This window comes from Pangasianodon hypophthalmus, chromosome 20 (genome assembly GCF_027358585.1).
Source record: "Pangasianodon hypophthalmus isolate fPanHyp1 chromosome 20, fPanHyp1.pri, whole genome shotgun sequence".
NCBI classification, from domain to species: domain Eukaryota; kingdom Metazoa; phylum Chordata; class Actinopteri; order Siluriformes; family Pangasiidae; genus Pangasianodon; species Pangasianodon hypophthalmus.
Genome location: NC_069729.1, coordinates 18,827,302 through 18,840,525, shown reverse-complemented (window position 1 = coordinate 18,840,525; position 13,224 = coordinate 18,827,302). Strand labels below are relative to the sequence as shown.

Here is a 13,224-nt window from a genome sequence, read left to right as displayed (position 1 = left end):
GATTGAGAAAGAAAGTGCGCACGTGTGATTTTGAGACTAAGCAGCATTTGAGAACTGGGATGCTAATTAAATGGAAGTCAATAAAACAGATACCCGCTGTGCCGCCGTGGGCCTGGAGGAAAGGATGACAAAAGCAGCATTCAACTAAAACCCACTGGATCATACTGAGCTAATAGCTCAACTAAAGGATGAAATTAGTCCCAAAGTTAGTTCTAAGTTAAAGAGAAAAGAGAGAGACTAACTAATTGAAAGTTTGAAAGCGGAGCATGCGGATTGTAAATGACGGCCGTGGGCGCTTATAGGCCTACAGTTGATCTCAAGCTGTTCAAGCAGTTAATTAAAAAAAGACAGGGAGAGAAGTAGCGAAGCAAATCAGTTACAGATTGGAGAATTAATGTGCTTTGCGAGGCATGCCAGAAGAAAGCCACTTGCTTCGTTAACTAGAAAACTCCTGCCACGAGTTGAAGGAGAGAAAAAACAAAAGAAGCAGTCCTTATTTATTTGTTAAACTATTATTAAAAGTAAACTATCCATGTCTTCTATTTCGAAGAAAGAATGGGTAAAAAATGAGACCTGTGCATCTTCTTCTATTGTTTCTATGGCAACCCACCTCTGCATCATTCGGGGGGAGGCGAGAAAAGGCGTCTGGAGAAATGTCTCTTTCCTTGAGCTTGCTTTTATGTTGCTGTCTCCTGGCGGATGGAACGTGACAGCTTGCCTTTAAACGATCAGGGAGATAGTAAATGCCCAGAGTGGATGGCTGGGATTTCAACGCGAAGGCCTTGGGGAGCGAGCCATGCCTCAGAATACCCTTGCAGAAAGTATTCTTCACTGTTCACATTATATATTTTATCCTTCATTGATAAGCCGCCCTGTGAGAGGTTCCAAAACGATCGTCTTGACTTTCACAGTTAATTGGAAGAGTGTCCATGGTTTAAAATGACTTTCGTTTAAGACCATATTAAAAGCTTTGGATCCTGTCAGCTATTGGACCTCCAAGGGGCGACATTAGAAAATGAATATAGCAAGTCTTCCTGTGATAGAGTTAAAATGGGAGAGAGAGAGAGAGAGAGAGAGAGAGAGTCCACCACATTTACAGCATGATTGAGCTTGATTAAGTGCTCAGCACTTTCAGGAGTCTATACGTACTTAACACTCCATCACCAGAGACCTGGAGCCTTCCACCTGGAGTAAACCAGTCAAATCATTATTACAGTACAATTAGATGCCTTATGATGCAAAGACGCCTGCCAAAAACGGTTTTGGTAATCAAGTTTTTCAGCGAGTCATCCGGTCAGGGAGCCACCATCTGCCTAAAAGGCAAAGAATGACGCAGGACTTTTTGTTGTTTGGATGTTTGTCTCATGTGTTAGCACGTACCCAAGCCCTTTGAAGCTGTTTCGGTGCCACAGTAGGGTTTAGAGCTTAACACAGCATCCAATATTAATTAGGTTTGACTTTGATGAGTGCCAAAACCCAGTGCCGTGTCATGCTAACCAAGCGCAGGTCTCTGGTGAAATGAAGTGTCAGTGTAATGAGAAATCCATGATGCTGTACGATGCTGCTTCGACGAAGGCCTCGGTGGAATTAGTGTATTCCTTTGATGCCTCTCCTTGTAGGTGTCCTTGTAAGTGGGGGGAAAAAAACAAGGGAGTTGTTGCTTGGTGCAAGATAGGGAATGAAACAGATGGGGGGAAGTGAGAAAGGTGGTTGCTTGGTTACTGATGGGATGCTAAGCTGTGCTACAACAACCCACTTCAAGCTAATTGTGTACACAGCTGAGGAGAGCCACAGCAGAACGGTCGTGCAAAAATCGATTGCATCAACAGCCGTGCTGTTCCAAATGGAGCGCTATTTCTCTCGCTCCGTTTCTCTCTCTCTTTCTCTGTCTGGTCTGATAAAAATAGGAGTAAAAAAAAAATACTCCTGCATGAATATCATTTGAAGAGGGTCAGAAGAGTAGGCTGAGTAGTGAAATGATTCAGTCATACTGAGGCATGAAGTGAATGAGTAGTAACATGCCGTTATGTTGTAGTTTTTACAGTACGGCTTAAAATGATGGGAGGTTTGTTTAGAATAAATGGGAATAAATTTAATTTCATGCGCTTACCTATTTTTCCATAGGCTAGAGACATTTAATAAGTTCTCTAAACATGATAGTTATTATCACTGTAATGGACATTGAATAACTAGTTTTTTATTTTGTATTCATTTTTTTGTGTTTGTGTGTGTGTTCAGTTTTTTTTCTTCAGCTATTGTTGGCTACATTTAAATAAAGTTATGTGTGTATGCAGGGAATGACAAATCATAAATGGATGCAAAGCTTATATAATATATAACTCTCCTCATGGTTAAACATACTGAGAGAAGATAAAGGCACTAGCCGACTCAAATATCTTTTAAGTGTGATACAAAGACAGAACACTACAGCTCATAGCCGAAATGCTGGCCAACGTTTGAACTTTGTTAGAAGAGGATAATAATTTTATACATGATCGTTTTGTGATCAGTGTTAACTAGCTAACTAGCTGGCCATATGTTGTTACATTATTTTAGCTTCAATTTTTTTAGCCTGGTCACTTAGGTTTCCAGACAACCAAAATCGAGGTTTTACCTGCCCGGCAGGCTAGCTAATGAATTTATGATTTGTCCACCCCAGAGTTCATAGCGGAGTTCAGCACATCAGCAGGGTTGTAATAAGCACAACCTTCCTAATGACCACTGTCTTTTCAAATCGACCCCTTTAGAACACCAAGGAAGTGGTCGGTCGGGGCAATGGCGGTGCCCGCGGCTCACGAGTTCCACTGGCAGAACCTGGCACGCCTCTCAAGTGGGCGCGTGTATCACTCTCTGGCCGAAGTCGGAGGTCAGCTATACATGCTGGGGGGCTGTGATGCCACCGGACGAGCCACCACCTGCATGGAGCTCTACTGCCCAGAGGTGGACCAGTGGGTGAGCCTGCCCCCGATGCCCACGGCCAGAGCGGGCGCCGCCGTAGCAGTGTTAGGCAAGCAGCTTCTCGTAGTGGGAGGCGTAGGCAAGGAGCAGCACCCTCTCAAAGCTGTGGAGGTGTACAACACGGAGGAGGGCAAGTGGAGGAAGAGGAGTTCGCTGAGGGAGGAGCTGATGGGGCTTGCTATTACTGTTAAAGGTTGTTTTTAGCATTTTTGGTGATATGAATAAATAAATCAGTGTCTTTTTTTAAAATAACATTTCGTAAAACATTAGACCCACTTCTAAAAAAAGTTCATAGACTGTTTTAAATTAAGAACTGATAACCATTTAATCATTTAAATAGTATGTTTATCTTTTAATTTAAATTTTATCTTCAATATGTCATGTTTTTATTCTGAAAAAGACAACAAAAATAACTGATTATGTATACAGGTCAGATTTCATTCACCCAAATCACACACTCCAGTTAGGCGTAAGAGTTTGTTTTTCTAGACACATGCAGGAAGGTGAACGTTCCTCTGTGTTTGTATGTAATCAGACGGCAGAGCCTTTGCTGTTGGTGGAATGGGAGCAGACCTGCTGCCCAGAAGCGTTCTCCAGCAGTACGACCTTCGCAAGGACGTCTGGGCCCTTCTGCCACCCATGCCCACCCCTCGCTACGATGCTAGCATCTGCCTTCAGGGATCCAAGATATATGTAGCAGGTTGTGTGTGTGTATGTGTGTGTGCGTGTTTGCGCGTGTGTGTGCAACTTTATAACTGTCAGAGCATTTCAGAGACTTTTGTGTGTGTGTGTGTGTGTGTGTGCGTTTATACGCCTCTCTCCATCTGTCAGAACATTTCAAGGCTGTTCTCATTTGTGTGTGTGTGTGTGTGTATGTGTGTGTGAATCCCCTTCTGCCTGTCAACCTATTTCACTGAAAAATTTTCTCCCCCCCAGGTGGGCGTCAATGCAAGCGTTTGGTAAAAGCATTTGAAGTTTTTGACATGGACAGCCGCACCTGGTCTTCGTTACCCAGCATGCCTTGTAAGAGATCCTATTCCGGGGTGCTGTGGGACAACACAGGGCGCCTCTGCTGGCTGGGAGGTCTTCGTCAAGGAGGTATCCATCAGAGCTCCAAGTTCACCAAGAATGTCAGCATCTTTGACACCAACCAGGGTATGATATTATGAATATCATAAGTATTCACCCTCTGTAAATGCACTTTTCTGTATTGTGTAGTGTTCCAAGCTGGAACTGAATTAGACTTATTTGGAATTAACTACACAAACAGCCATTATGGTTTGAAAAATAATTTACAAATAAAAGTATTTACAAGTACAAGTTGTCATTGCTTAAGTATTCTCCCCCACTGACGTGAAACCCCAAAGTTAATAACTACATAACTACTTGAATGGAGTCCAACTGTGTGGAATGAAAGTGTCAGTATGAGTACACCTGCTCCTGGGTGGCCTGAGAGTTTGTTGGAGAACGTATCTAAATAATCATCATCATGAAGATCAGCAAACTTTCAAAATAATATCAATAAAGTTTGTCAAAAAAAAAAAATTCCCGAACTTGAACATGCCATGAAGAGTGCCAATAAATCCGTGAGTCTGCCTAGTGGAGGCCATCCACCAAAAGTCAGTGACCGTGTATAGAGGGGATTAGTCAGAGAAGCAGCCACCCTTTTGGTGTAGTTATACGGAGATTGCATGACAATGGGGTTGAGTGATGAGAAATTAAAGGAAAAGCCATGATAAAGTGTGTTATCAAGGTGTTGGGCCAGCATGACAGCTTCAGTGCACCTTGGCATCGATTCTACAAGTCTTTGAAGCTGTACTGTTGTTGTACATGCACAAATATGGTGAAGGATGACTTAGTTGACCTTGTGCCTTTTTTTTCACTGCAATCCATTGCCTATGGTTGTACATTCATCTTTGTAATGAGGAGTTCAAGCACTGCAACCCCAGTATAATATTCCTCTGCATGTGGATGGAAAAGTCACTGCAAATCAATCCTTCCAGTCCTTCCTGATCCTATAATGAAACATTTCTAACATATGCGATCACCCCATCCAGAGGGCTCACTGAATGATTTAATGAGGATGTAAATGGAGTAAATCATATGCTATGACCCTCAAACTCACCATATTTAAACCCAATTGAACACGTATGGGAGATTTTTGAGCCAAGTGTTAGTGCTGTCCACCACCATCATCAAAACACCAACTGAGGGAATATCTTTTGGAAAAGCAGTGTTCATTGCTCCAGTATAGTTCCAGAGAATTGTAAAATCTATGTTAAGGTTCACTGAAGCTATTCTAGTGGCTTGTGGTGGCCCTAAAACACCTTATTAACAGACTGTATACGTGAAGAATATTCTACATATAGTATCTACATCATATGTATATAATGTATAATCCACTTAAAAATGCACTGTAGGTAAGAACTATGACAAAATACATTTTGTGAAAGTACGTATTTACCGAAGAAAATCTTTTTTTCTGGCAGAACTCATTTTTCAGCCAGAAGAAGGTAATTTTTCAAAATCGAACAGCACACAGAACTGAAGGATCATTATACTGCACAACTTTATTCGCATTCAGAGATAACTGCCATTTTCTGTTCGATTTTGATTCACATTAGCTCCAGGGAAAAAAGCTAAAAAAAAAAAATGATGGGAAGAAAAAAGGTGTGACAAAATGTAAGGCTAGCTGAAATGAGTTATTGATTTCTCTGCAGGTACTTGCTGCTTGCTTTTGCCCTCTACTGTTTCCGTTCAAATGTGATCATTCCTAATCAGGCTCACCGAGCAGAAAAATCGCATAATAGTATTTTTTTTTTTTCCTTTGTAGCCCCGAAGGTGCCTAGTATCTTGGGTAGGCGAAGGCGGTGGGTCATTGTTAAACCCTCTGCTCATTGCACACACTGCAGTAATAAATCATTTATCTTTTTTTTAATTATTCCATTACTGCAGCGTGTGTCACTCAACAGGTGTTGGAGGCGTGCTCAGAGGGAATCTGGGAGATTACGCCTTGATATCTAATTTCCCTTGGCTGAGAACTAAAAGAGGCAATAAAATAATAAATCTCCCAATCTAATATTACCCGCCTATAAGATCGATAAGATCTGGGTGTGCATAGCAGGAGGGTGATGCAACAACGCTATTCAGAACCAGATGGCAATTCCTTATTTACAGAGCTGTTGCTCTTTTTAGTTCATCCTCATCGAGTCCATCTGTTCCACTGTCTTCAAGCAGCCTGGCATGGAGATTTCAGGAAAATGACACTTGATAAGCAAGATAAACTTATTTATTTATTTATTTATTTATTAAAATGATTTATTACAAAGCCATTTTAATGCTATATAGAGCTGTGTATTAAACTGTTTTGAACTATTTTTATGGTTCTTGGAATTGATTTGAGAGACATTAAGTGAGATTACCTTCTCCCACCCCCAAAAAAAACAAATCTCAGGATTTTGGCTAGCCACCGTGTAAAAAGCCTGCCAAGAATCAATCAATATGTAGTACAAAGTTGCTAAACTCCCCATTTTTCAGTCAAGTCAGGTAGCCAAGGCAAAAATCAACCACCCAGGCCATACTGATTAATTTACTCAAAAAGCAAATAGGGACTATTGGCTGAGGGAGCCATCCTAAAGAGCAAAGCTTGGCTTTCTCTCACTTCAGATTAATAACTGATGTGGGAAAGTCATTAGGCCTGGGATTGCTTTATTGCAGCTACACATGCAAGCCAGCATGAAGAAGAAAGCTATTGCAGCATTAGAGACAAAGAAGAAATGGCTTTAGGCTCTGGCATCTATCCAATAATCTTCTTCTGGATGGCAGCATTGCTTTTTTGGCAGCCAGCTATAATGTGGAGTGTAAATAATATGCCAAACTAATGTTTAATGTCTTACTTGCAGAGGATTGAGAATCTCAGCTCTTCCTCCTCAAAGTGTTCTGGCTCAGTGCTTTATTGCAAACTTGTCCTTACAGTGACTATTATAGGAAATGAAATCCATTCTGTCAGATATAATCATAGACAACTTCTTCTAAGTCTAATCTTGAGCTGCTTCACGAGTTTGCACACAAACTCCAATTTTTCTACATTTGCATATTCAGAGACTCGATGTACGAGATGATGAGCGCAGTGGCATTGATGGTGGTATTAGCGTGAAAGTTGAAGCTTTGGAAGCTGATCTGTGGGCAGAGTGTACAGATGAGGAGGTGAGAGAGCTGGACAGAGTAAAGGACTAAAGCACCGCTGCATCATTCTCTTTAGGTAGAGATGAAGCAGAGGTAAATCCCACTGCACCACTATCTGCAGGCAGTCACACAGCATTATGGGTAATATAGGAAAAATGGTAACCAAAAAGTGAAAATTGAACAATAGAACAACAAAGAAGATTAAACTAGAATTCAGAATTTCATTACAAAATACAAAATTTTGTTAATTATTCAGGGTGGAGGTTTTACTTTGTACTCATTACTCATTGGAGTAAATGGATGTGTAAATATTTGCTACAGGATCTTGGTTGAAGTCTGAAGAAACCGTTTCCATGAAGACGAAGCGGGCAGACTTTGTGGCAGCCATCGTACGAGGAAGAATGGTTGTTGCTGGTGGACTGGGTATGTTTCCAAGAAACACACCACCTATAATGACTTCACATTCATCAAGAGCTGTAAGCCTGTATATTGTCTTTGTTACCTGTTTGCTCACCTGTAGGTCATCAGCCCTCGGTGCTGGATACTGTCGAGGCTTTCCATCCTGAAAAAAGAAAATGGGAGAGTCTGGCTCCCATGGCAACTCCTCGCTGCTCCGCCTCCAGCATCATGATCCGTGACCGCCTGTTGGTGGTGGGGGGTGTCAATCAAATCCCGAGCTCCGCCCATGAGATTCTTTACGTGAAGGAGGAAGAGGTTGTTTAGCCGCTCTGTAGCCTGAGAAAATTTGCCTTCATCATGACAGTAGACTGCTAAACACGCTTGCCTGTTTTAGAGTCTTTGATAGGAAAATTATATAAAATCAAATCCAAAGCACAAAGTCTCCAGCTATAGCTCTCTCATTGTTCTATTCTACAGCACACACACACACACAGGGCAAAAGACAATCCACTTGTCAATCTGAATACTGTAGACAAGCATGTGAGAGTGTAATTTATATTATCTACGTCATGTATTTTAAAGTGACTAAGTATTGGATTCTGTGTTATTCTAAAGAAAGTGTCTTCTGAGATATTTGCAGGGTATTTTTGTAGCTTTACTTAAAACAGTCAGATTGCTATTGCTGTAGATTTGTACTCCCGACTATGGCCTTGATAATTCTTTCTGTTTCTCTCTCACAAAGTGAAGTTTATAGACAAAACAGGTGCACCGTTGAGGTAGCCTAGTCAAATTAGTCTTTATGTCACCCTGCACTTTGTGAATTGTGATGTATTGTAATGAGCTCCTTAGGGTATGAATATCTGACTGTTTCTCAGAAATTTTCTGCTTCAGAATAGCTTGTTGGAGATTTATCTCACAGTTTGATCCATAGAGTAGCTCTGGGGGACATGCCAGGTAATTTATAATAATAGATTGTGTAATAATGGGCCTCATTTATCAGGCTTTTAGTAAAGTTGTGTAAATGATTTCATAGGCCAAACCGAACTAAAAATTGTCAAACTAAAAAGTTTTGAAAATGAAAATGACAAAATTGTGACTAAACATTGAAAGAGCTCCATCTAAGCGTGATGTGCACAAAATCTTCTAGTAATGCAGCTCAGCCATTGCAGCGCATCAGCTACCAAAGACACAAAGGCGCTCTTGAGAGGAAGACACTAACTCTTCCTCCTGTTACAGGGCGCTGTTAATTTTGTCCTCATTAAATGGCTAGTCTTGTTTGTCTTAATTTATGCTTTCTTTCAAGTCAATAATATTTAATGACTGAATTGCACAAAATGTTTATTAAATTTGTGTGCAAATGAAGTAAATGAGTTAAATCGATATATGTAATAAAATTGCAGTAGTACATTGCCAATTATACGATTTGAAGCCGACCAATCAAGGTTCAGGGTATGTGTAAAAGAAGCTTTCGTGGGATACAAATGTTTTTCCCAGCTAACTGGATTTTTATTAATTCTTGTTTAAATGCACCTGCATAGGATTTATGAGTAAATTTGTTCATATCCAGATTGATAAACGAGGCCCAATGTGTTTATGATTCCAGGTTTTGGACTGAAATGCAGAATTTGAAGTGTTGCTCTTAGTAAAGAATGAAGGTACCTGCTTTTTTAATGTGTTATGGGAGACATAATAACGATTATGCACCGTTATGAGTCAGATGAAAAATTCACATTTCCTGTCAGTATTTGTTTTACGGTAAAACAACCACAGCAATAAAAGTCCAGCACAATGTAACAAAACAGATTTTGTAGAAAGGACTGCATCGTTGCATTTCAGCCATTAAACAAGCTACATAGCTCATTCAAGCCTTTGAATCTTGCTTTACTTTTTTATTTTCAGCATGTTCACCTGGATCTTGAAACCTGTGCTGTGTAAAGGCTTCACTTGACCTCCACTGCCCTTACTTTTGTCTCCTTTGATTTAATCATATCAGGTACATGGCACTCTCTGCTTAATCTTGGCAGGGAAAGTACTTTACTGTGAGTGAGAGGAGACTTCAAAGTCCTAGCCACGGGGTTTATTTGTCTTTATCGATTTTCTTCCTGCCTTGTACATTTTGCAGAGGCGAGTGCCTCATGGTTACAGTGTCCCTCCCGCTCAGCCTTACATTACAGGAGCTCAGCTAAAAAACACTACTGCGCACACTTATAAGGCCGTTCGTCAGCTAAATGAGCTTCAGGATGATGTATGAGCCAGTTTAGCTCTAATTAGGCAGTGCCACCGAAGCCAGATCTTAATGAAGTCAGAGTTCCACTTGCCGCAAGCTGAGCAGCTGGTTGAAATAAGGATCATCTTGCCTAATGTTTTTCGGATTGAGTCGTCAGGGCTTACAGACAGTGTATTTAACTCTGTGTATATGATGATGGCCAACTCAAGAGTGCAACTTTACAGAACACCACCCTTTGACGCAAGGCTTCAAGCTGTGAATGTGCGCCTGTGTGTCTTGAGAGCTTTATGATTAATTAAATTATGTCTAGATTATGGAGGAGTGATTTATTATAGCCCTGAGTGTGTAGTTATGTCATGTACCACTTGGTGGCACTGTTACACAGTAAATGTGCTGCAATACTATCAAACATGATCAAACAACATTTTATCTTTTGTAAATAAAGGATAAATGTAATAGCTGAAGGAATATTTTTGGAAATATATGACAGAAATATATAGGTGGAGGTCTAAAGACATCTACTGTATAGTATAGTAAATACAGTTGCAACACAATAATAAATTCACCACATATATGTACAGCAAATAAATAATTAACCTGTTGCACATTATTAAACGTTAAAAAATGTCCTGTAAGACCTTTAATCAAAAGCAACAGCATTTGAGTGGCTGCATTCATTTTTGCTGCCTCAGCTTTATTCAGCCTGTTTGTAAAGGACAGTGGAATGACTGGCATAACTGAGAATAACAAGCTTTTGGGGCATTTTGAAAACCAATAAGCTTTATTATTTTTATTAAGGCTACTATCTTTAATATTTTCTAGCTGTCAATACTAGCCACAATACTTTTAATGACTTGTAATTGCTTTTGCAGTGACGTTCAGCTTTATGCTCTTACTTAATGATAGGATGTGTTTCTAATTTTTTGATGATATTATAGTTTACTTCATATGTGCTTGTTGAACATCCCATTCCAAAAGCATGGCATTAATATGGAGTTGGCCCCTCCTTTGCTGCTGTAGTAACCTCCACACGTCTGAGAAGGAGCATGGCTGTGGCAATTTGCCCATTTAGCCACAAGAGCATTAGTGACTTCGGGCACTAGTATCAGACGATGAGCCCTAGTGTGCAGTCAGCCTCCCAGGTCATCCCAAAGGTGTTGAGTGGGGTTGAGGTCAGGGCTCTGTGCAGGACACTCGAGTTCTTCCACTCCAACCTTCACACACCATGTCTTCATGGAGCTCGCTTTGTGCACAGGCGCATTGTCATGCTGGAGCAGGTTTCAGCCTCTTAGTTCCAGTGAAGGGAAATTGTAATGCTACAGCATACAAAGACATTCTAGACAACTGTGTGCCTCCACCTTTGTGGCAAAAGTTTGTGTAAAACCCACATGTGTATGATGGTCAGATGTCCACATACTTTTTATATAGTGTATATTCATTCATTCATTCATTCATTTATTCATTCTTCATTAACAGACTTGTCCTGGCCAGGGTCATAGTGATCCAGAACTTACCTCAGAAACTATTGGCATGAGGCAGGAATACACCCTGGATGGGACACAAATACATTCACACACTCATTCACGCTTAGGGGCAATTTAGCATAATCCACCTCCTGGCATGTTTTTGGGAGGTGGGAGGAAACCAGACAACCCTGAAGAAACCCACACAGACTCGGGGACAACATGCGAAATGCCACACAGACAGTAACCAGAGCTCAGGATCAAACTGGGGACCCTGGAGCTATAAGGCAACAACACTACCCACTGCTTCATGGTGCCACTCAATTATATATTACTTAATATTTCAAAACAAAGATGATCAATTTTAAAACAAAGATGCTTTTAATATATTGTTGACCTATGGACTGTAGTGGCATTAGCATTCTCTTCAGTGCGTTACTTTAATTCCTGACATTACATTTCCATCGTACTGCATTAGAGCTTAACATTGGACCAAACTGGAGCCCTAATTAAATCTTCTTGTCTGCTTGTACTTAAATAATTGCTCTAATTTAAATAAATGTTTTACTTCTTAGTAGTGTAACATTCCTCTTTGTGGATTTGTTGAATTAGTCAGGGAGTCATCAGTGGTACAAATCACACATTTTAGAGTGCAGATATAACGTTGTGCATCAGCTCCAAAATCCTGCTACGGTGCTACTAGCTAGTGAGGAGGTGTCAGACGCCAGCATTTCTTTTAACACATCTGATTCAATCCCTCAGATGAATACTGTGGTTTACACTGGGTGGGAAACACACACTCTAATGTGCCAGTGTCTCATGTCTCTGTGGCAGCGTTATCTGAACAGTTACATACAGCTTATCTAATATTATGACAAATTCAAATTCTTTGTGATCTTGTTAACACTCCACTGACTACACTGACTAATTTTTAACCTCAAACACACTATAGCTATCTCTACACCACTGGTTGAAGCAATGCAAATAACATACCTAAAGTTGTTTTTATATATTTACAAAGTTCTTGAGCCTGCAGCTTTTCTTTTTTTGCAATTTTTTTTTACAAGTGGCATTTTTTTTTTTTTTTTTACTAGTGGTGCGTTTTTTATCAGTGGCATGTTTTTGTTTTTGTTTTTTTTGTTTTTTTTACTAATGGTGCGTTTTTTTCCAGTGGCAAGTTGAAAGTATGTCTGTGAAGCCGAAAGCAATTATGTGTGGTGGATGTTGAAGCTGAATTATTTTGTCCATTGCCCTGTTTAATGTCTCGTGTGATTCCATTAGTATGAAGCATAAAGGAAGGGGAAAACAGTAGCATCTTTTCTCATGTTTTGGCTATATGCAAAATAACTCATTTTCAAGAGTTACATTTCTATGTGATTTAGGAGGTGTGACACAATTTTGCGACTCATACAGAAAAGCTTTCAGGCTACAAGAAGAATGAACGTTTAGCTCAGTGTAACAGGTTTTACTGGCTTTGTTCATAAATCTAGTAGGACTCTTGAAAAGAATATAATTGTAATAACCAAGTTTCATTTTTCTTACACATTGTAAATCATTCAGTTTACCTCGGCATAAATAGAAGCTCACCATGAAATAACTGTTCAGTAAAAGAGATCTGGCCAGTTTTATGAACTATCTTGGCAATGTACATTCTTTAGTCTTACATTTTTAGGCTAACACTAGAATCTGAGCAAGGCTATATCTATTTCCTCTGTTAAGATGTGGATGAGTTTTTATCATGAGGTTGAGTTAAATACCTTCCTGGGAGCAGCAAGAGTTGCAGTTGCTTTGTTTGGTTATCATGACAAGTGGTTGCAGGTATAAGAGGCATGCTGTTGGAATGGGGTGATGTGATGTGGCCTGACGCGAAGCAGAGTTACTCTTGCTACTCCAAAGTTTCCAATAACAGCACATCTGTAAGTGTTTTATTCCTCTTAAACCACAGAAATTTGCCAACATCTGCAATTTTTTAATTTATTAATCAACAACACA

General features: G+C 40.1%; 1 protein-coding gene across 1 annotated transcript; it reads left to right on the top strand.

The window, feature by feature from the left end:
* The first annotated feature begins 2,724 nt into the window (after window positions 1-2,724).
* Window positions 2,725-11,128, top strand: klhdc8a (kelch domain containing 8A). Its single transcript, XM_026932812.3, has 5 exons — window positions 2,725-3,151; window positions 3,494-3,658; window positions 3,895-4,113; window positions 7,465-7,566; window positions 7,664-11,128. The coding sequence occupies exons 1-5, from the start codon at window positions 2,776-2,778 to the stop codon at window positions 7,864-7,866; spliced, it is 1,065 nt and encodes a 354-aa protein (XP_026788613.1). The 5' UTR covers window positions 2,725-2,775; the 3' UTR covers window positions 7,867-11,128.
* The last annotated feature ends 2,096 nt before the right edge of the window (window positions 11,129-13,224 follow it).